This window comes from Tachypleus tridentatus, chromosome 13, assembly GCF_004210375.1.
Source record: "Tachypleus tridentatus isolate NWPU-2018 chromosome 13, ASM421037v1, whole genome shotgun sequence".
Lineage (NCBI taxonomy): Eukaryota > Metazoa > Arthropoda > Merostomata > Xiphosura > Limulidae > Tachypleus > Tachypleus tridentatus.
The window spans coordinates 208,067,278-208,091,984 of NC_134837.1; the positions used below are offsets into that span (position 1 = coordinate 208,067,278).

At 32.1% G+C, this 24,707-nt stretch overlaps 1 protein-coding gene across 1 annotated transcript in view; it reads left to right on the forward strand.

Annotated features, from left to right (window-relative positions):
- The window catches only part of LOC143239710 (CD109 antigen-like), a 97,713-nt gene extending 74,476 nt beyond the window's left edge, over positions 1-23,237 (forward strand). The window contains exons 9-32 of the mRNA XM_076481120.1: positions 2,600-2,710; positions 3,595-3,657; positions 5,000-5,197; positions 6,090-6,239; positions 10,910-11,050; positions 11,562-11,610; positions 12,146-12,259; positions 12,547-12,667; positions 13,770-13,887; positions 14,105-14,218; positions 14,614-14,730; positions 15,285-15,413; positions 15,910-16,081; positions 16,520-16,714; positions 16,932-17,001; positions 17,849-18,029; positions 18,433-18,525; positions 18,755-18,932; positions 19,353-19,582; positions 19,776-19,937; positions 20,448-20,644; positions 21,762-21,936; positions 22,120-22,225; positions 22,695-23,237. Of these exons, the coding sequence (XP_076337235.1) occupies positions 2,600-2,710; positions 3,595-3,657; positions 5,000-5,197; positions 6,090-6,239; positions 10,910-11,050; positions 11,562-11,610; positions 12,146-12,259; positions 12,547-12,667; positions 13,770-13,887; positions 14,105-14,218; positions 14,614-14,730; positions 15,285-15,413; positions 15,910-16,081; positions 16,520-16,714; positions 16,932-17,001; positions 17,849-18,029; positions 18,433-18,525; positions 18,755-18,932; positions 19,353-19,582; positions 19,776-19,937; positions 20,448-20,644; positions 21,762-21,936; positions 22,120-22,225; positions 22,695-22,720 (3,210 nt within the window). The 3' untranslated portion in view covers positions 22,721-23,237. The remainder of the gene's footprint in view (positions 1-2,599; positions 2,711-3,594; positions 3,658-4,999; positions 5,198-6,089; positions 6,240-10,909; positions 11,051-11,561; positions 11,611-12,145; positions 12,260-12,546; positions 12,668-13,769; positions 13,888-14,104; positions 14,219-14,613; positions 14,731-15,284; positions 15,414-15,909; positions 16,082-16,519; positions 16,715-16,931; positions 17,002-17,848; positions 18,030-18,432; positions 18,526-18,754; positions 18,933-19,352; positions 19,583-19,775; positions 19,938-20,447; positions 20,645-21,761; positions 21,937-22,119; positions 22,226-22,694) is intronic.
- Positions 23,238-24,707: the final 1,470 nt, after the last annotated feature.

Genomic DNA, 24,707 nt, shown 5'->3' on the forward strand with positions numbered 1-24,707 from the left:
TCTTCCCCTGGGTTACAGTTCTCGTCTCTGTTCTTTTCCACGGTTTCACATCTTGTTTCTGTTCTTCACCGCGGTTACGCTCTTTGTCTCTTTTCTTCAACTTGTTTACACTTCTCGCCAATGTTGTTCAGGATAGTTACACTTCTTCTCTCTATTTTTCACCTTGGTTACATTTCTCGTCTCTATTCTTTTCCACAGTTCCACATCTTGTCTCTGTTCTTCACCATGGTTACACTTCTCGTCCCTATTCTTCACTTTTGGTACACATCTCTTCTCTTTTAATTCACCTTGGTTACACTTCTTCTCTCTATTTTTCACCTTGGTTACACTTCTTGTCTCTATTTTTCACTGTTGTTAGACTTGTTGTTTCAATTTTTGACCTTGGTTACACTTCGTGTCTCTTTTTTCGCATTGGATACACTTCTTCTCTCTATTTTCCACCTTGGTTACACTTCTCGTCTCTGTTCTTAACCGTAGTTATACTTCTCGTCTCTGTTCAATACCGTGATTACATTTCTCGTCTCTATTCTTCACCGTGTTTACATTTCTTGTCTCTATTCTTCACCGTAGTAACACTTCTTTTCTATATTCTTCTCTGTGGGTACACTTGTTGCTTCTATTTTTCACCTTGGTTACACTTCTTGTCTCCATTCTTTCGCTGGGTTACAGTTCTGGTCTTTATTTTTCACCTTTGTTACACTTGTTGTCTCTATTTTTCACCTTGGTTACACTTCGTGTCTCTATTTTTCACCTAGGTTACACTTCTCATCTCTATTCTTCACCATGGTTGCACACCTCTTCTCTGTTCTTCACCATGGTTACATTTCTTGTCTCTATTCTTCACCGTGGAACACTTTTTTTCTATATTCTTTTCTGTGGGTACACTTGTTGCCTCTATTTTTCACCTTGGTTACACTTCTTGCCTCTATTGTTCACCGTGGTTACACTTCTTGTATCTATTCTTCACCGTGGTTACCATTTTTTGGTTCTTTTGTTCATCTTCGTGAAACTTTTTGGCACTTTTCTCCACCATGGTTACACTTATTAGTGCTTTTCTTCACTGTGGTTACACTTCTTGTCTCTATTCTTCATCATGGTTACACTTCTTATCTCTATTCTTTACAATGGTTACACTATTCATTTCTTTTCTTCACCAAGGTTACACTTTTTGTCTTTATTCTTTACCGTGGTTACACTTCTTGTATCTATTCTTCACCGTGGTTGCACTTCTTGTCTCTATTTTTCACCTTTGTTACACTTCTTGTCTCTATTTTTCACCTTGGTTACACTTCTTGTCTCTATTCTTCACTTTGTTAACACTTTTCGTCTCTATTCTTCACTTTGTTAACACTTCTTTGTTCTTCTCTTCACCATGGTTGCAGTTTTTTGCTCTTTCCTCTACCATGGTTACACTTTACGTCTCAGTTCTTAACCGTAGTTATACTTCTCGCCTGTGTTCTTCCCCATGGTTACATTTCTTGTCTCTATTCTTCACTGTGGTAACACTTCTTGTCTATATTCTTCTCTGTGGTTACATTTCTTGTTTCTATTCTTCACCTTGGTTACACTTCTCTTTTCTTCATTTTTGTTAAACTTCTTGTCTCTATTCTTCACCTTGGTTACATTTCTTGTCTCCATTTTTCACCTTGGTTACATTTCTTTTCTCCATTCTTTACCTTTGTTACCCTTCTTGTCTCTATTCTTCACCATGGTTACACTTCTTTGTTCTTCTCTTCACCATGGTTGCAGTTTTTTGCTCTTTCCTCTACCATTATTACATTTATCGTCTCTATTCCTTCCATGTTTACACTATTCTTTTCTTTTCTTCACCACAGTTAGAATTTGTGGTCTCTATTATTGACCATGGTTACACTTGTTATTACTTTTCTCCACCATGGTTACTTTTCTTGTTTGTTTTCTTCACCTTGTTTACACTTCTTTTCTGTATTCTTCACCACGGTTTCACTTTTTGTCAACATTCTTCATCATGGTTAAAATTCTTATCTCTGTTTTTCACCATGGTTACACTTCGCAGTTCTTTTCTCCATCATGGTAACACTAAGTCAATTTGTTAGACCTTTGTAATGCCAAGACAAACCTGGTTGTAAATAACGTCACCGAACACTGCTCCTGGCCCCTTTCTAACTGCGTTTCAAGTGATAATAATGCAGTATTAGCAACAGATGCTATATGTCATAATAATAAATAATAATAAACTGAAAAAGATAAATAAAGATCAGGTAAAACTGGCAGGTTAGTTGATTTATTCTGTCATAATGGTGAGTTCATGTTAAGAGAACCAAGTGGTATTGATAACTGAATGTGTTTAACTGTTAGAACTTTTTTATTTTACGTGCTTTACTGATTTTACTGTAATCATGAAAAACTACACGTTTTATTGCAGAGTGAAATTTAAAATCTTTTTAGTTTGTAAACAGTTTAGACAAAACAGAATGTATTTCTTGAATAATGTCTTTGAAAAAATCTTCAAACCCTTCTGTGATGCATGATTTGTCACATCGAAATAAGTTTGTTAGTAAGAAATGCCTTTAAACTGTTTTCTGTTTCTAACTGCTGTTTATAAATGTTCTTTTATTAGGCAAGTTACAAAGATATTGATGATGAAGTAACATCAGAACTAGTGCTACTAGCCTATTATTCTCCTAAGCAAAGATACATTCAAATTACCACAAGTACAACGGATGCAACAGTATGTATTCACCATTTATTAATTTCAACAGTAATCATCTCATATTGAAAAAGCTTATCCAGCATCTCAAATCACATGTGTCTGTACCTTAGTGTTACATTAATAAAACTTTGTGTATTCAAATACAAGGACTGAAATAAAGCTCATTTTCCAAATATCATACCCCCCCCCTAAATCATTATTTGTACACTTTCCTTGTAGAAACTAATTCCAGTTCCATGTTATCTTAAGAAATAGTTGTGTTATAGAAGGAAAGAATGACTCTACCTTAATAACCAGCTTATAGTGCTTGCAAGTAATACATGTTATATATGTAAATTATACATACACGTACCTTATATTTATGTTGTTAATAGTTTCAAAACGAAATGTGATGAACTGGTTCCACAAGTTCACCTGAGAGAGTGAACTAGCTCCTGGTATCTATTAAATGATTTATTTAGACTCTCACAACACTTTTAATTTTTTTGAATTATTTCTAGTATTTTATACATAGAGAATTCAATTTAAAATATTCAGAAATAAAAGTAAATGTCAAAAGGAATATATATCTATAAAACTAAAACTTGTACATAGAGTACCTGTATATATACATATGTTTTACAGCCCTCTCAAATTATTAGAGGACTGTATATGGAAAGCTAATTAGTCTTAAAATTTTCCTTTTTTTTTTAGTAATTTTGTGATGAAAGTTTCTAGAAAAATCCAGGTTGCTGTTTTTTTATATTAAGAAACTAAAATTACACTTGCATTTATAATTCCCAATCATAGGTTAGACAGTGATAGTTTTTTTTAATTACAATAGTCTTTTTTCAAAATATGGTTATTTATGTTAACACTAATCTGTGTGTCAATAATGTTCTTTATTTTTCTCTGTTTTTTAGGTGGGTCAGTATGCCATCTTTCATGTGTGGGCAAATTTTTATATCAAGACATTTCATTATCTAGTAAGTTGCATTTCTTTACACTCATCAGATAGTTTTTATGGCTAAGGTTTTCTTGGCACAGTCGATCAATAATGGTAATCACTCATGCTGTTGGTGAGCATGATTTAAACTGTTAATATTGAAAATTAGATATTTCTTCAAAAATACATCCTTTTTAAAAATGTAAGAAATGATTGATCTGCTATTAGTAACCGACATAGAAGAGCAGTTTCCTGTTAAAGATCTGTAAATAAGTGTGGTTAAAACAAATGGAACTCGTAGTTAAGAAGTACTTATTGATGAAGAAATTTTCTGGTTTTAGAATTCTTGAGCAGATGAATTTTAGAAGTCATCTTGTATAATATATAAAAAACTTGTAACTATTCACTTAACCTTCCCATACAAGTGCTCTCCATTATACTGATGTTGTAGTGAGGATTTAACTTCTATTGAAAAAATTGGTATCTGTTGCCATGATACACTGGTAAGCATTTGTTGTCCACTTCTATTTTCTATACATCTAACTCATTTTCTATCATTAATTTTTTTAATACATTTCTTATATATATTTATTTATTTCTAATGTAAGTGTCTTTACTTACATATAACATATCACAAAATTCCCAGTGTAGATGTCATCCTTTACATATAATGTGTATCACAAAATTCCTAATGTAGGTGTCATCCTTTACATATAATGTGTATCACAAAATTCCTAATGTAGGTGTCATCCTTTACATATAATGTATATCACAAAATTCCTAATGTAGGTGTCATCCTTTACATATAATGTATCACAAAATTCCTAATGTAGGTGTCATCTTTACGTATAATGTATCACAAAATTCCTAATGTAGGTGTCATCCTTTACGTATAATGTGTATCACAAAATTCCTAATGTAGGTGTCATCCTTTACATATAATGTATATCACAAAATTCCCAGTGTAGATGTCATCCTTTACATATAATGTGTATCACAAAATTCCTAATGTAGGTGTCATCCTTTACATATAATGTGTATCACAAAATTCCTAATGTAGGTGTCATCCTTTACATATAATGTGTATCACAAAATTCCTAATGTAGGTGTCATCCTTTACATATAATGTGTATCACAAAATTCCTAATGTAGGTGTCATCCTTTACGTATAATGTATATCATTAAATTCTTAACGTAGGCATCTTCTCTTACATATAATGTGTATCACTAAATTCATAATGTAGGTGTCTTCCCTTATATATAACGCAAATCACTACATTCCTAATGTAGATGTCTTCCCTTACATGTAAAGTGTATCACTACATTCCTAATGTAGGTATCATCCTTTACGTATAATACATAACACTACATTCCTAATGTAGGTGTTATCCAAAGGGATTCTCCTCCTGGATGGTACAACAAAAGTAAATGGAATGATAAACAGCATCACAACCTTCTCAGTTTCAATCTCACCAGAAATGGCTCCATCATGTCACGTGATAGTTTACCATGTAGCCACCGATGGATACGTGATTGTAGACAGTATTACGTTACCAGTTGCTGCAATCAATCGTGCAGAAGTAAGTACCTAACAGTACTTCTCATGTACTTTAACATTTACTGTAACATCTTTATTAGAAAGTTTTTAAAGAGCAGAATTTCAAACAGTATTATAGTCAAAACATAACTGTACAAAGTTACCATCAGTGTCACCTACTATTTAGAACTTGAGATATTGTTTGAAAATCAGATAAAAGTAGTTTTTAAGGTTATTCATGACGATGAGAAATCCACTTGAAGTAAAAATGTATAACAAGACAGCTGGTATGGGTATTAAAACTTTTATTAAAATAAAGTAGAGAACAATGTTTTGATCTTAGGTTAATAAAAGTTTTAATACCCATACCAGCCATCTTGAAATACTGTTTTAAGGTTATTAACGTAACATAAAAACAAAACAAAAGAGTGTAGTAATTAATTGTTATAGTGTGAAAGATAAACACCTATTCTTAAACAGTTGATTTAGGAATAGTATTGAAACGATAATCAAGTCATTACGTACTAACATGTAACATTCATTTCGGGGTGTTATGCCTGTATACAGGCAAGACAAACCAAAATGTGACATTTAACAAAGTATGTCTCTAGATGTGGTATCTGTATTATTTTGGCACGATTTCACACAGTGGTTTCTCTGGGGATACAGAGTTTTGTTGTTTGACTCGCATTTTCCATAAGTATTCATAATTAGAGAAACTATTACAAGAAAACTACCATCTTTTTTTAGTATAATTTGTAGATTAGCAGTATCTCAAATGTTGCTACAGTTTGGTACATTTTGTAGAAACTTGCTAACTTGGAATAAGTCATATGTGTATTATACATTTGAATACATCTTGTAACTTAAGCACCTGTACATCAACTGGACAAGGACTGAATCTTGATTGTATATTATAATTTATTTTATTACAGTTCTCCATGGTTATCAACACGAAGCAAGATCGGTCAGGGAATTTGATTGAATTAGTACCAGTTCTGACTCTAGAGTCTATCATTGGTTTCTCAGCTTTTGATGCTGATTGGATAGCTTCACAGGGGAAAGCAGAGTTATCGCCAACAAGGGTAGGTTTGAAGATGATTAGTTAGATATAAACAGTTCAGGTTAGGTTGGGATTAAATGAATCACTCTTTGAGTAGATAGTTATCTAGAATAAAACGTGATATAACCATTAAACATAGATTTTTAGTTTGAACCAATCTGTAACTGAATAGCTTGACCAGAGTGAAATAAATGTAAACCTATAATAATATATTTACATTTTAATTGACTAAATAGTTTTGTTAAAGTAAATACAAAAAATCTTAAGCAATTAAGATAACATGACCACATGATTGGAATCACATAGAGGTGGACTGAGGTTATTTTTAATGATCAGATATATAGAAATAATATAAACTTTGTATTAGAACCACTTGTTAATTACTTCATTTTCCACGTTATTTATACTTTATTTTCCTACATATTTTGGATATCCTTTTTAAACTTTCCAGTAAGTTTCAGTAATGTAAGCTACTTGAGTCCCTGCTTTTATTTGCCTAAACATGATGCAACACACCTTCTTGCCACTGATGTGTCAGTTGCTCTGCTTTTATGGATTGCTTATTTCAGCACAAGAAAGTGTGTTAATTGATAATTATTTCCATTTGTCTTATAAACAAGTCTCATAAATGTGGGCCAGGCATGCTAACCATGCCATATTATGAATCTGAGAGTGCATGATAAGTGTGACAGTCAAATTATATTATTTCCTTAAAGTAACTGAAGAGTTGGTGGTGGATGCTGTTGACTAGATGCTCTTCATTCTAGTGTATTTGAAAGCTCTTGTATAGCTTTGCAAGACTGTTGGAAAGAAACTCATAAATGTTATTTAGCATTTATTTTGGACGTTATTGAGCATGGTTGTGTTTGATTTTCTTACCAGTGTAGGTCTCTGTTCAATAAGATAGTGTTAGTCACCTCAACCAGATATCCAGTCGTATACTGTGGCTTTATTTTATTTTATTTCTATACAGGCAAGACAAACCAAAATGTGATGTACTTAACATGAGTACGTTTCAAAATAGAGTGTCATAAAACTGAAACAAGCATGTCACACAGGTTGATGCAGCCCATACATGATTGTATGTTGAATTCTGTTTTTATTTGGAATATCTTACCTATATAAAGCAAGCAGTCCAAAAATTGTTAAATTGAGTCCTAAGCTTGCAATAAAAAATTCTTTCTGGACTTGATGGATGATAGAACAGAAAAAGACAGAGAAGCTTTGACGTTTCTGAATCTAGGAAAATAATAAGTGATTAGATGTCTTGGAGCTACTGAAGCTAGGACTGTAGTAATTGATTAGACATCTTGGAGCTACTGAATATAGGGTTGTAATAAGTAATTAGACGTCTTGGACTGTAGTAAGTGATTAAACGTCTTGAAGTTACTGAATCTAGGGCTGTAGTAAGTGATTAGACGTCTTGGAGTTACTGAATCTAGGACTGTAGTAATTGATTAGACATCTTGGAGTTACTGAATCTAGGACTGTAGTAATTGATTAGACATCTTGGAGTTACTGAATCTAGGACTGTAGTAATTGATTAGACATCTTGGAGTTACTGAATCTAGGACTGGAATAAGTAATTAGACGTCTTGGAGCTACTGAATCTAGGATGGTAGTAAGTGACTAGACATCTTGGAGCTACTGAATCTAGGACTGTAGTAAGTGACTAGACATCTTGGAGCTACTGAATTTAGGGCGGTAGTAAATGATTAGACTTCTTGGAGCTACTGAATCTAGGACTGTAGTAAGTGATTAGACGTCTTGGAGCTACTGAATCTAGGACTGTAGTAAGTGATTAGACGTCTTGGAGCTACTGAATCTAGGACTGTAGTAAGTGATTAAACGTCTTGAAGCTACTGAATCTAGGACTGTAGTAAGTGATTAAACGTCTTGAAGTTACTGAATCTAGGGCTGTAGTAAGTGATTAGACGTCTTGGAGTTACTGAATCTAGGATTATAGCAATTGATTAGACATCTTCGAGCTACTCAATCTAGGACTGTAGTAATTGATTAGACATCTTGGAGTTACTGAATCTAGGATTGGAATAAGTAATTAGATGTCTTGGAGCTACAGAATCTAGGACATGAATAAGTGATAGACAGATGTCTTGGAGCTACTGAAACTAGGACTGATAAATAATAAGACATTTTGAGAAGGGTGCAACTTTTGAAATTAATTGAAAAAGGGACAAGATGAAAATAAAAAATGACTTATTTCATAGCCACCTACTTTTATGAAATTATAGATTTAAAAAAAACGTTTTTGTTTTGATATCAGATTATAATTTAAGTTCTTGTAATAATGATAATATATTGTGTTACGTATAATAATTTATCCTGGACAAGCCTCTGATTTATTATGTTATGTATTACTATTTCAACAACCTGAAGTGGGTTGATTTGTAATTTGGATTTAAAAATTAATTAAATGTTGAAATGCATCAAATCTATGATATTTGCCAATAAGATTAATACACATAATTTTCTTTCTTAACACAAATATATTTTAATTTACAAACAATAACAGAATTTATAATAATGGTTTATATACAAAGGGTATAGAAACTTACCAAGAATACTGAGTCTTCTTTCTGGTCTGGAACTAAATATTTTATCAACAGTTCACAATGAGTGAATTAATTCTTTATTGATGCACAGGTACATGTGACTTGAAGGGAAATTAGCTAGCTTCTTCACATGTGAATTTCTTTCCACTGAATTTATACAATATTTTCATAGAAATACTAATATCTGAAGTTAATTCACTGAAATTAAATGGTTTGTAATATTGGAAATCAATAAACGTTCCTGGTCAAATATCTGTAATTTTCCGATTAATGAGCATTAATCACAGTTAAAGCTTCTGAGGTTTATAGCATAATAACTGTAACAAACCAACAATACATCACTGTCTCATGGTGCGTCGACTTATAAAATTTTAGGGTGAGATTCTTGTTAAGTTCAGTTGGCAAAAATGTTCAAGGTATGCAAGCACTTTCATAAATCATGTATTGTTGATTATTACACTCAAAAATCTTCTACAGATTTTGAGAACAAGTAGGACTTTCACAATACACATTTAATAATATATGTTGCATGCATTTCTAAATATATATTTAACTAAAACAAACATCAATATTAAAATAAATATATATTAGTAAAATGCATTACAATTGTTTCAAAAATAAATAGAAAAAAAGAAATTTTAAATTTTAAGAGAAAGTAGGAATGTTTGGTTATTCATATTGATTATTGTTATAAGAAGTATACTAACCAAAGTAAATGTTGCAATAAAGAGCACACAAACAGATTTTAAAATGGTTTTCAATCCTTACTTTGGTTAGCAAATTAATACTGGTTTATTTTCTTATACACATTACAATGTCAACCAAAGTAAGGACTGCAAATGGTTTTAAAAACTTATCTAGCTAGTATCGTTTTATTCTGCTTGTGTTCATTTTGTTGCAAAATTCTTTTCATTTTGGACACTTCTCACAACAAATTTACAAATGATCATTGAACTGTAATTTCTGTTAAAAATTTATTTTTTTCTTCCTGTCTGTTTGTTTTGTTTTTATATGTGTATTGAATGGATTCGACAACTATAATTTTTCTGTACAGCCTGATACCTACATATTTTACAAGAAATAAAAGCACATCACAAGTTTATAAAAATGTAATCATTGCTTTGGCTGACTGATAAATGTATAAAGCTGTTAAAGTAGGGAGTTAATATTATAAATTTATTATTGTGGTCTAATTTTTGTTTTATTACTTTCTGTAGCAGGATCCTTATTTCATTTTACACTCTGTTTAGTTTTTGTTTCATTTTTGTATTATACCTGCATAAAGTAATATTTTACCTTTAGAAACAGTCACTTCTATCCATCAGTATGTGGTGCCATCTGTTGGTTTGAAAATATATTTAGGTATATGCATGATACGTTTACCATTTATATTGTACCCGTATGTATATATTAAATTTTTATTGAAATGTCAAAAGTGGATATCCACAGACCAGTCAAGTAAGCTGAAAAAATAATCTTGTTTCAATATTCCTAGCCGTCTAGGGGCTAGCCCCACCAACATGATCAGGTAAGTTGGTAGCAGATGAAATTCTTGAATATTTATACCAAAAACATTAGCAAACTTTTCAGTGTACTGTTAACATATGCAATCATAATGTATCTTAAACAACAGCATCCGACTAATCTGACAGAGTTGGGTTACAGTAGCACTTGAATAATCTTAATAAAGTTGGATAGTAATATCGTATAATCAGTTTGAAATTATTTTCTTTGAATGAATTTTTAGTAGATTTTAAAAAGTGAAGTTAACTTTATTGCATTGGTTTTGTAGCTGGAATATAGTGATTGCTGTAATTAATATGTGATTTTAATATGGTAATTTATTGTATCTACTTGATGCATTCAGTATGGTCAAACAGATTAATTTATGGATTGCTCTGAAAATTTAAAACAGAATTCAAAATCTTTTTGAGCACTGGCTACTTCTTCCATATACATAGAGCTACTTAACTTTGCATACATACCCAAACTGTGTATAGATGAATACCTTTCCTTATAACTGACACAAAATATACATGTAGATAAATCATCAACTTTTCAATAACCCATTAATAGACTTTTGCTTGTTCTGATTTCTTGTGTAATCTTAATATTTTAGGCTGTGGAAGCCATGTACAAATTTGAAGACTTACATCTACGATTACAACGAGCTGTGTGGCGAGATCGAGAGGGCGCTTCAGAACAGATAGAGTATTACGCTACTTCCAGTTATGGTAGAGACTCAAACCAAACTTTTACTGTAAGAACGATTTGTTTTTAATCTCTTAATAATGATAAACTTTTGAACTTATGGGTTTTTCATAAAACAACAGTATAAGTCACTGTTTTTTTCCTATCTGCTTGTTACTTTTGCAGTCATTGTGCTTTTTAACGACAGAGTGAAATTTTTACTCTAATTATTTCTTATAGTTTTTCCTTTACAACTGAAAAATGGGAATATCAGTATGGTTATAGATCATTCTAGTTACAATGTCACGTAACCACAGAACTAGCACCTGGATAAGACTTTTATACCAAACCACAGAGTTTAAAATACTCATTATAGAGTGTCTTATGTGTCTCTAATTCATGTGGATACTTTTATTTCACTTGAAAAAGATGGTAGCTTTAGGCAGAAGAAATACGTAATTATATCTGAAAACTAAATACTTTTTTTTTTTTCAAATTTGTAAGTGTATTTTGAGGTATTATCATAATCAAATAGGTTGTCCTAAAATTAAGAATTAATCTATATTTCTTTGATCTTTAAGCTTTCGGGTCTAGTTGTCTTCACCAACATGAATGTATCATCAGTTCCGAGTAAGTTTCTTAGATTTGCTCCAAACTCTTTATGAAAATACAGTTTTTATAAGACATATTCCATACGAGATAGTTTTTTTTTTCTGTTTTTCTTCTTTCACTATTATTATCCAAAGAAGAAATGTTTATACATGGTACAAACTGGTAAAGGTAAGCAAAAACAAGATGTTCAGAGGTTTTTCCTTCCATCAGAAATATTTATAGGCTGAAAGTCTGAGGGAATCAGTGCAGTATGATTTTTAATTTGATTTCTATTTACTTCTTTCATTGATTATTACACTATAAAGGCATTTTTATAGAATGGTTTAACCCAAGAAAAATTTGTACCTAATTTGTTCACCTTGTTAAAATATTTCACTGTACTAAACCATCATTTTAAATGTTGCACTCACAAAAGATACTCCTGTGAATTCTGTTTTTCCTACCTATATACACATATAATTCGGTAAAATAAAAATCACAGGTGAACAAAATATGTACAAGTTTTGTTTTCCAGATACATACATATATATGTGTGGAATGTTTTACCTTATAGACACATGCAACAAAACGTTAGGGGTTCTTCCTTGTCGGAGTGGACAGTGTTATCGTGTTGAGAAGTTGTGTGATGGAGTTAGTGATTGCGACGATGGAACAGATGAAGGAGACTGTAAGTAGTCATTATACGAGACTGTTTCGTAATTTTTTTAAGTACTGTGTTTATCATAGTTTGTTTGCAGTATTCTTTGGTATTAGGTGTTATACGTTGAAACAAACATTCGTCTGGGATGGTTCTATATACACCTATTTAAAACTGATTTTAAGTCCTCAGTGAGGAACATAAGAACCAGCTTTAGCTATTGAAAGGTTACACAACAGGTACTTTTGTTGAGTACATACAAACACGTGAAAAGCCTTATATTCCAGTTTTTTTTTTAAATACATTAATGTTTTAAGGTTTTCAGTCAGAGGATGAAGATGAGGACTTACTCAACTTTCACTTACTTCGCACAAGCAGGAACAATTTTTTTTACGATGCTACAGGAGGAGATTTTGCCTGGCAAGATACTATTACAGGGTCAGTACCACAATTACATATTTAAAATTCACATTCCTATCACAAAATAACTTCCTGTTTTGTTGTTATTCTTACTTCTTTATTGGGTGAAACAAATTACCATATTTTACATCTTGTAAGAGGCTATATCATGGAAGAAGCACCCTATTTTTGGAAAGACAATTCTGAGAAAATATATTTTGGCTCAGCAACCAACACCTTGATATAACCTTGACATTTTTAACCTACTGAGTAAATACAGTCAAATGCATCATGTTCTTCACAGTATATTGACAATATTAGTTGAATGTTTTATGTTATTGAAAATACTTGTAAATGGTAAGTGAGATTGCAATCTTTATGAGAGGCTGTTTTGAGTAGATCCAAAAGCTAACCTCTTGTTTTAACCCATCACTTTTGTCTTGGAAGACGTATGGGGATTTTTCAAGGTATTTTTAAGAAACAAAATGCATTCTACAAGAAGTAACATACGGTAGCTTTTAATCACGTTTCAGACCTGTAATTGTAAATAAAAAAAGAAAGTACAACATGTAAATTATCCTGACAATAAACTTCCAGTTATTTTACAAGAATTAAAAATATTTCTGCTAATTCTGAAGCCTTGGTGTAAAATTGTGGGTTTAATGTTTTCAACAAATATAGAAACATCTATTATTTTGACTATTTATTGTTATACATTTCTGTGTTGGAAATGTAAAAATTTGGTTAAATTGTATTGCAGACTGTTAGCTAAGTATCTGTCAGTGTTTTAAACTTTCACATACATTTAGATTGCAAAGACTATACTTAGTACTCTAGATAGCAGCTTTAAAGTTGTACATTGTTTTGTTTTAATTAATTGTTACTGTAGAAGCAAAGTAAAGAGAACAACATTTTAAGATTCGTTTTCACCAAACAATTGTGCATGTATAAATCAAAAACCCAACAATTATCTGAGAAATTGAAAATTATTTTCCAACAAAAATTGCACTTCTGAAATTCTTTGCCATTCCATATATTTTTACTATACTTGTACAGTAAACTCTGTAAAGTAGTGTCACTTTTGTCTTCTGGTATTTGTATGTTTCTTGAAATCAGTTTACTGCTCGACAATATGTTTCAGCAATGCGGAAGATGAGTACGTTGCTTGTGATGTACCAAAAGGACCCGGAGTCTGGAGAATTAATGCTGTAGGAGTCAGTAAAGAATATGGGTTGGCTATTCTTAATGATTTTATTTATGTAAGTTTTATTTCCACAAATTTATTACGCATCTCCATTTTACTATACTGAATGAGATAGCTCCCAGTTCTAATTACACGTTATTTTTCATTTAATACCCTAACTGTAGATGTTCTATCACTACCAGTGAAACGTTTTCCTTGGGTTGCTCTGCATATTTGTAAATAAAATGGTATCTTGTATCGTTGCATAATTTTGACAACTTCTCGCATTACAGTATGATGCCACTAAGCCGTTCTTCATTACGGTAGAGGCCCCAGGTACCGCAGTTCTTGGAGAACAGATAGGGATGAGGGTTGTGGTGTTTAATTATGCAGAGTTTGAGATCAAGGTATGTTAAACTCACAAAACATTCTATGTTTTAAAAAAAAAGTATAATTATATACTTCATGTGTTGACCATGAGATCAGTTACCTATTTTAGGCTATATGTGGTAATTTGATATGTGCCGAAGAAAAATTACCTTGTAGTTTGTCTATCTGAATTCATGTCCCACCCCCAAAAAATAATCTTGTGCATCTTCCGTTATATTTTTCTTTACATACAACTTCAAATGCAATTAGTCAAACTAATTTTGTAGATAACAATATGTCAGTGACATATTATATTGTTTCATTATTTTAAAAAAATATCCCGTGACTTAAAAACATATCTTTTTACAGTATGACTACATTTAGTAATTTATTGTGATATAAGGAAATGATGAAATTGATTTTAAAAACTTAGGCTGAAGTCATTCTAGAAGGTTCTGATGACTATAGATTTGTCCAAGTTGAGCCCCTCGGCATTGTTTCATCATATGAACCACGAACTACAGTAGGAGAACACCAACACTTACTGTATGTAAGTATACGTGTCTGCCTTCCATACATTGTTTGTTTGTTGAGTTCTCGTGTAGCTTTATGTGAAATTATCTGCACTAGTCATCCCTAATTTAGCAGTGTAAGACTAGATGTAAGGCAGCTAGTCATCACCGCCAACTCTTGGGCTACTCTCTTACCAATGAATAGTGAAATTGACCTTTACATTATAATGCTCCATGGCTGAAAAGGCAAGCATGTTTGGAATGATGGGGATTCAAACCTGCAACCCTCAGATTACAAGTCAAATGCCTTAATTCACCTGGCTACGCTGAGCCTTCCATTCATTGAGTAAATGGAAAGTTAAAGTTCTGGGATTTTATATTATTTATTTGGCTCTTTCACAAATAAAATTACAGATTCACGTACAAGACGTAGAAAGAGAGATAGAACAAATTCTGTACATTTGCAAACTTTGTTAATTCATGTCTTAGTCAATAGAAATATATACTTATGGCATAGTCTAATGTTTACTGTAAACTGCTGAGTACACTTATAAAAAACATAATATGAAAATGCATTTGTTTTCTTTTGCAGATCAGGCCATACCTATATGAGGTTGTTTACATACCTATAGTTGCTACAAGGATTGGAGATATTGAGGTTGTAATTACGGGAAGAACTCAAGTTGCCAAAGACAGAGTGGTTACTCCTATCACTATTTTAGTACGTATTCAATAAGGAAGCTGTTGTTGACAAGCTTACTTTCACAAAACATAAAACTTATTTTAAAATGTAATTCTCACAGTTCAGGTTTTACAGCTCCAGCACCATATATGGCAATGGTATTCTATCATGTACACAAATAACACATGATTCTATAACTTAATATCGTGTAAGTACTTCAAGGAATTGTAGCACACAAAATCTTTAATGTCTGGATGTTTTCTAAATATGCAAGTTTATAAACAGTTCTTTGTCATTTTATTTGCAAAAGGAAGTGTCATTTGACACCAATACAATATAATGATTATTGTAGCTGTGGTAAAAAAAATATTTGCTTAATTGTAAACTAAAATGGGAAAAAATATATCAAAAATAAACCATATATATCTTGCATACCTGCTAAGCTCAATTGCTTAGTATTTTTATTGAAGTAAAGTACAATAAGTTAGATGCTTGTTTTGAAACCCCAGTATAACAACACATTTTTATTTAATAGGCAGATGGTGTTCCTGTATATCGTCATACATCACTACTTCTGGAACTTAGAAACCAAGCTTATAACATAAAGTTTCTAGACGTTAATATCACAGAAGATCCAATTATTCCTTTTGAACAGATGTATCGACGTTACATCTTTGGATCACCAAAAGCCAAGGTGTCCGTAATCGGTAGGAATATGTTATTAGCATAAAGTCCATTGTTAATATAATGTGATAAAAATGTTTAATGAACCTCCTTTCTCTTATACATAAAATGGAATTTAAGTTTAAAGTAAAGAAATATGTCATGCAGGTAACTTCTACATGTAACACGTGTAAACCATTAATTCACCTTTCAAATAAATAATTGCATGAGAAACATTTTTTTTTATGTAGAAATATTCATATTTATTATTCTACTCTATAGGTTAAGCCTAACTAAGTCAAATAAAAAGAATGCATAGAGAGTCCACCAAAATATTCTTGTTATGCAGATTTCATCTGCTGTTATTGTACTTTACTTTCATTACTTACAATTGTACATTTTTATGGTTAAGAAACATATGAAACTTTAAAGTGTTGTCTAATGTGGAATACCTTCTACAATAAAGGTAATGTATTTTACAGGTGATATTGTTGGAGCACCTGTACCTGGAGATAACTTTATTAAAACTGTCAATCTGGATATTGCTCAACCTGTGAAATCTGGAGAACATATCATGTTTGATTTTGCTTATAATCTTTATACACTTGTTTACTTGAGGTTGACAAATCAACTGAAAGGAGATATCTTGAGAAAGACCCTGAGGTTTCTAAATAGAGGTATTACTGTCGACATTTTGTTTATACAGTATTAAAGAATAAACAAGTGCAAAATAATAGAAGATTTTGAAAAAAATTATAGTTTTATTTGTTAACAGTGTTTGTGAAAATTTATTTTTTAACACTTTTTGAGTGCTGGTTTCTTTTTCAGAATTTATCCTATTTTACTATAAAAGTAAACTTTAGTTAGTAAGGAACTTATAATTTTATGTTTCAGCTTACGCTTTCCAGATGGTGTTTTGGAAGGATGGAGCATTCAGTATGTTCAAGAAAGAACCAAGTGTCTGGTAAGAAAAGATTAGGCTTAGCAAATTGTAAAAGAGTTAGACTTAGTGGATAACTTGGCAGGTTGTAAGTCTGAGATTCTGTGGTTTCTACTCCATTACTAGCACAACAACAACAAAAACAAAAATTGCAATATGCATTTTGGGGTCCATGATGATCAAATCCAGCTTTTTCAGCCTCACTGGAATAGTCCAGCATTTGGCAGAGGGTGGGTGTTAACTAATAACCTTCTCTTTAGTCTGTTACTTCAAAATTAGGGATGGCTACAGACAACTTTCAGTTAGCTTTGCCCAAAAACCAACAAACACTTATCAGTTTATGTTATGCTGAACCAATTGTTCCATTGTTGTTCTATTAAATTTGAATGCACTCTTTATTTAACTTTAATTATAATGCTGACAAAATCACAAATCTCACAAAACTGATATTCGTGCATGTACAAATTAGTAGGCTCACATTGATGTAATTTGACCTGGTAATACTAGTCCTGGAACATGTTTGTTTTAAGTTGTTGTTTTGAATTAAGCATCAAGCTACAAATGGGCTATCTGTGCTCTGCCCACCACGGGTATTAGAACCTGGTTTTTAGCGTTGTAAGTCCTCAGACATACTGTTGAACCACTGGGGGAGCTTTTAAGTTGTCAAATTCAACAAAGGAATGTGATGGATAGATTTGGGGAACTCGTAATTTGTGTGTTAATAATAACTGTATACTTAGCAATAAAAAATAGTGTTTTAACTTAAATATGGAATAGAGATAGCAAAGTATTGCCAGACTTGCTTTAGTTCTCACATAGATGTAACATGCAACAACACAGTGAAGTAAAATATAATTTGTTCTTTGGGTAGGTTGACAGCTTACTGCGCTAGAATATACAGCCTGGCTCAGTATCCTGACTGGGAGAATTACCTCTTCATAGACCCAGAAATTATATCCAACTCCATAAAGTTTGTGCTCCGACATCAGACAAAGGAAGGGTCATTTTATGAGACAGTTAAATATCCCTGGAACAGAAAAATGGATCCAAAGGTTAAAACTGTTTCTTTACTCTCCGATAAACATTTACATCGAGGCTTGAAATGTAAATGACGTCATTTTTTGTAAGATATATTGATATATATTGTTCTACTGAATGTTGGAATTATGAAATATAAATATAAACTAGTTCAATACTAAAGTAATTTTATTTTAATTCCATTGGTTGACCCATATAAATAATGAACAATTTCTGATGGAAATAGGTGGGCTACATAAATTAGAATTAAACATGACTTGTGAGATAATGAAGATAATTTTGTGTAACAAAAGTGACTGAAATGTTTGTTTTTTTACCTTCAAACACACAAAAACAGAGTGAATAAACATATTTCATAGAAGCATACAAATGAAATTAAAATTTTGTTTTAATTGTAACATACGTTTATCTGATCAGATATGGAGACAACTTGAAGATGGACCTGAAAAAAATGTGTCGTTAACAGCCCACGTGACAATTACTCTTGCTGAAGTAATGGCTCTGCCTGGGGTATGACATGCCATTTATGTGATTCAATGCTAAATTTTGTTTTACACCTAGTGATGATTTGTTATAAATGATTTAGTGTGATTTCACGGGTTACATTTTATCTAATGTAATGACTGGAATTTTAGCTTTTGTTAATTTTAATACAGTCTTTAGAATTCAAAAGAACTAGACATAGCAGCCTGTTCTGTTTTCCATGTCTTAATGAGATAATATTCAACACTGGTTGTAGGAACTGCGAATGGAGACAGCAAATGCTCGAGCGAGAGCAGTGATGTATTTAGAACGTCAGCTGCCCCAACTTACCAATCCATACAATGTTGCTATTGTCACCTATGCTCTAATGGTAGCAGGAAGTGTTGAGGCAGAAGTGGGCTTTAACATGTTAGATCAAATGAAGCAAGAGATGGGCAAGTATACCTTTTGACCATGTAATCTGTCTGAAAACAACAACAACTTAATTATATTCAGATACCCATTTTCCTTTATTAAATTAATTATGTGATTCACAGCATCGAAGAAGAGATAATTTTTTTATATCTGTGTTTTTCTTGCAAATAAAACCACCATCCAGATGTTAGGGTCAAATGACCATAAAAATCTCAGGCATTGGTTAAAGCATATTAATTTGTCTTGAACAGCTAAGATTGGCCTCATAGATGTATTTGTGTTTTTTAATTATAGAATTTCTTTGAAAAAAAAGACATTTTTTATCCAGAGTCAATTAACCTAAAACAACGTTTATTAGAAATGAAAAAATCAATTTTTTGTTGTATTTGTGTAATGAGGTTGTTAAAACCATTTTATATTAATTTGTTGTTCTTCACTAGAGGGACTAGTGTACTGGAGTCCTGAACCAATTTCACCACCAGAAATAGTCTATCAAAATCAACGGCCTTTTATTATGCCACGTTTCCCAAACAAGTGGGACTCAGTAGCAGTAGAAGCTACGGCTTATGCTTTAATGGTTTATATCCGTCATGGAGGGATAATCCAAGATCAAATTGTGAGATGGTTGAACACCATGCGGCTTCACGATGCTTGTTTCATTTCTACTCAGGTACACAATGCTTTCACCTAATTCTTCATGATTTATCAAGTTATCGGTGATGACTCAATAACTGAAATTTTTGTTTTACCTGTATTCATACTTTCACATGATAGTTAAATATCTTTTATTGTTTATACCACAGTTAAAAATATAATAAAGATTGGTTCTTACATGCTAACCTACTTTATTTTTCTGTTGCTAGGATACTGTTGTTGCCATGCAAGCCTTAATAGAAGCGTCGTTTAGAACTCACGTGAGAGACATTACCAAAATGAATTTGAAAGTTGAGTCTTCATCCAATCCTGGAGAAATTGCCGACCTTGAAGTACATGAAGATAACTTGGCTACATTCAAGTCAATATCGGTAAGACACCTGTCTGTGAGAATAATTTATAGACCTTTGATTTAATGGACGATTCTAATTTACTTAAAGTAGCCCTGACAATAAAAGAATGAAGTTATTGTTTAGCATGACATTTTACAAACTGGGGCCTATGAGTCATCTGAAACTTCATTAAAAATATTTTGAGAAATATGATTTGTATAGTGAAAAACATTTGCATAAAATTAAGTTTTTGTAAATTAAAGCATTTAGTTTTGTTGGAATGTAGCTTTTCATGTAAGAAACAAAAAAGCTTTAAAAAATTTAACTTGAGGGATCTTCGCATTACTAATGTGTGAAAAAGGTTGGTATCATACAGGTCAAAATGCGATTGGATGATCAAAGTATAATAATGTTATGCAGATCAGGATAAACCCAAGCTTCTGTCCTGTTTAAGTTATATACAACAGGACTCAGTCAAACAAAGTATCTTTTATAAACATTCTAAATTCTAACAAGCCTTGATTGGTCAACCTGTCTTTACTTGCTCAGGTTGCACCTAATGTGTGGGGTCATGTGGAAGTTCAGGCTAAAGGATCTGGACTTGGAGTCCTCCAACTGGATGTCCAATACAATGTAGATCGAAGCTTTCTGCTTCTCCAGCCCCCTGTAGATTCCTTTGACTTATCAGTAGCTGCTCAATACCATGGTCGAAACAAATCCCATCTTAACATCAAAAGCTGTGCAAGGTAAGAAGTTGTAACTCATATCTATTGTTACTTTTACCAAATTAGGCCAACAGCGGAATCAAATTCCAGTGCATTGTGCAAGAACATTGTTATAAGTGCAGTATGGGCAAAATAAATGGTAATTAATTAAATATTTCATGCCCTTTATTATGCAGACTGTTTTCAAGGCTGGTAGATTCCAGCTCTACTGATAAATTAAACTTATATTACTATATTTGCAACAATGTATATTCACTTTGTTACCAAGTTATTGAGTTATATTTAATCTACCAATAAGCTTAGGTAATGAGAAAGTAATAAACTATTTATACCACACAAACTTTACTACTATTCTTTTATTTTAACAACTGAATCAAAATATAATGGATTAAAAGGCTGTTTTAGACCATAGCCAAATTTTCTCTCTCAAGAAGAACACTGTATTCAGAGCTTGGTACAGTACCACTATTACGTTATTTGTCACTAGGGGGCATATGAGAAACTGATTTAAAAAAAACAACAACCAAGATTTATTCTAAATACCACTGATTAATGTTGTTGTTTACTTTAAGAAGTAGGATTTTTCTAAATGAGAATTTCTATATAAGAGGTTGTGTTTAAGCAGGTGAAATATTTCGTATACTGTGAGTACAATTCCTAGATACTGTCTCTTAGTAATGTTTGAGTGTAGATCACTGTGTGATCATAGGATGCCAAGACCTGCTCACTGTACCTGCTGTATTTGATGGAACCAAAAGACTGTGCAATATGATATGCACCTGTTGAAAATTTGGACAGTATTATGTGAGTGTAAATGATACCAGACCCTCCAACCATAACAAATTTTAAAATCACAGTTATTTTTACCACACATTTCTGGTAGTTATCATTTTGATGTGTCTGTACTGTACCTCCACCATGGGAATTGTTATCTGGTTTTTAGTATTATAAACTTTCAGGTTTACAATATGAAATATTTTACTTAATACTATAGGCCAACTAACTTTGTCACAACTATTTTGAAATGTTCCCTCCCCCTAAAATATAAATAAAACTTTGTTACCACTATATCTAGCTTATTATTTCACTTAACCAGATTTGTCATAACGTAAACATTAATCACACATTTATGACTCAGATGGAAACTGCTGTCCGAGAGTCCAACCAGTGGAATGGCTGTAATAGAACTCACCCTTCCTACAGGATACATGATGTACAAACCTATTATGGATTCTTATATTAGGAAAGAAGTAGTACCTCGACTGAGGCGAGGAAGGGTACTACCACGATCGGCTGTTTTTATGTTCGACTATGTGAGTATCATAGCAAGGTGGTTAGTTTACATTACTAAACTACCATTTTATATCTAGTTATAACAAAACTAGACCACGTTGAATGACAGTTCTCTCTCAGATTGAATTGTGGTGTCATGTTGACATTCCATCTGGTAGTGTATTATTTAAACTGTATTTTGTGTTTTTATTTCTTCTCTTTAGCTGGACTTCGAGTGGTTATGTGTGAATTTTACCATTGAGAGATGGTACCCTGTGGCCAATTTAACCCGTTATTTGAAAGCTCGAGTATATGATTACTACAGTCCTGGTGAGTCAGTTCTTAGACTTAAGCCACTAATTCACACTAAAATACAATGCTAAAATAGTTTTATTGCAAAGAAACAGAATCTGGGTTTCCTGCATTACAGTTTTTACCTTTATCCAGTCATCTGTTCAGACAAATGTTAATGGTTGAGCAGATAACCATACACTTTCTTTACAAGAGTATTTATCATGTCTGAAATACTAAATTCATTAGTAACAAGGAGAGTATTAGGTGAACTGACATTGATTTTTACAGTGAAGTTAGATATGGAATCAAGCATGTTCCACAGTGTAATTTGATATTTATCAAGCATGTTCCACAGTGTAATTTGATTTTAAAGACCCAGGATTTTCTGTAGTTATTTTTCCTTTCTTTCTGTAAGTTGCTTAACTGTTCTTAGATGTAAAATATCACTAAGTGCACATGAACCTCAACGTGTTTGGTCATCAACTCTTTTTCCTCCTTTACTTAGAGCGATTCAAGGAAGTGATCTACTGAAGTCTACGACCTCACGTACTTAACATCTGTGAAGTATGCGGGTCATACCAGTGCCCTTATTGTCCATTTTTTCAGTGGTGTTGACAAAGTCTCCCACGCTTCCTATCCTTGTTACTTGGGTTTATTTTGTGGAGGATGACATTATTATAATAATTGGATATTTTGGCCACTTATAATGTAGTGAAGTCTTTTAGGTGAATGGGTTTTTATGTACGTCTAAACATACCCTCTTTGTCAGGTGTCAACCTTGTTGTTAAAACAAGGATGTACAACAACTGTTTGGTGAAATTACCTGTTGAATCTGTCAAAATGTACAGTAAACTTTAAGGCCTAACGTTGTTTATCATGAGTAATGAAATTATGGACATTTTTTAAAAATGTAAGAAATTGTTTAGTGTCTTCCATTTTATACAGAATGACTTTTTAAATTGAAAGAAAAATTTACTTTTATAACTTTAGTTTGTTTCTTTTTGGAAAAGAAAGTTGTTACTAAAATAAAATCTTTTAGTTTGCAATGTTATGAAATCAGGGATTGGATGTTACTTACATCCTTTCAGAGACTCTGAGCTGCTGACAACACATTAAATTGAAAACCAACACCACTTTCCTACTTCAAACAAAAACTAACACTCTTTTAATCTATCACCAACAATTACTCTACTGTTAAAGGTTACCTTACCCCCAATCTTTTCATATTAAACTTTTCATATCCTGCTTTCATTCTAGTCCTAAGCCTACCCTTACTATATTCTATGCTGTGCCATTATCAACTGTGCAATATTTTGATAACAGCTGAGAAAATCTTGTCCATACAAGATTATGAACTTACAATTCTTTTACATTAAAATTGTCTTAAAATCCACATTGATACAATAAGAGTTTTAATATATTGTTAAACATTGTATTGCTTTTCTAGTTTGAAATGCATTTCTTCTCTAGTTAAATATACATGAAGGTGATCACATTTGACTAATGTTAGCATGGTACAACAAATATGATTATGAATGCCTGTTCGTAAACCTAATTTCATACACTAATTTGTAAAAAAAAGAAAATAATCTATTAATTTGGCATTAAACCACTGTGTCAATCTTGTAATGCATTATAGGCTGGAAGGTTGTACATATTTTGCAAAGTTAATAAACTACGATCAACTGACCATGTCACATCTACACATGCAGTGGGAAATCGACCACTGTGGCCTTCGAGTATATTAATGTTTTAGTTTTGTGTTGATACGAGAAAACAAATGTCCATCATTAAGTCTTGTCTTCTCCTTTTACCCAAGTCTCCAAATTCAGTAATGTTCAACAGTGAGTAACATTTCATGGGCAGTATTATTTGGCATAATGAAACAAAACTGGTCACTTATTATAATTATAACAAAGGAATATCCAACCCACGTCCATGAAGCAGCTGACTGACTTCTGCCAAACAAAGTTTTATGTAACATGTAAGCTTCATGGTTTTCCTTTTTTTTCAAGTTCTCCATTTTGAGCCCAAAATTCCAGTACAATAAAAATAAATTTCATCACAAAATTAGTCTGCCATATAAAAGTATATCTATGAAGAGTATAACTGTTCATGAGTAACATTAAAATAAATTGTTCGATATCCCAACAAATGAACACAAACTGATGTAACATACTTCTCTCTCTGTATAACGGATATGAGAGCTGAAATAATAAAGATAAACAAAACATCCAGTCTTGTCTTAACAAGGAACTTAAAAATATTATAAGGCTGAATTTATTATAAATGTTGACAAGTCATAGCTGACGTTTGGAAGACACAATAACTTAGTCTAAAGAATTTCCAATTCAGATAGCTTTTATTTATATAGATTAGCTACTTTTAAAAGTACAAATAGATAAAAATTAAAGCTTTGAAAACAAGTCAGAAGAAGCAAAATTTTATCTTGTATGAAAAGAAGAACCTGCAAACTCAGGCTTCTAAAATAAAAACATTTACACAAGATCTAAGTGAG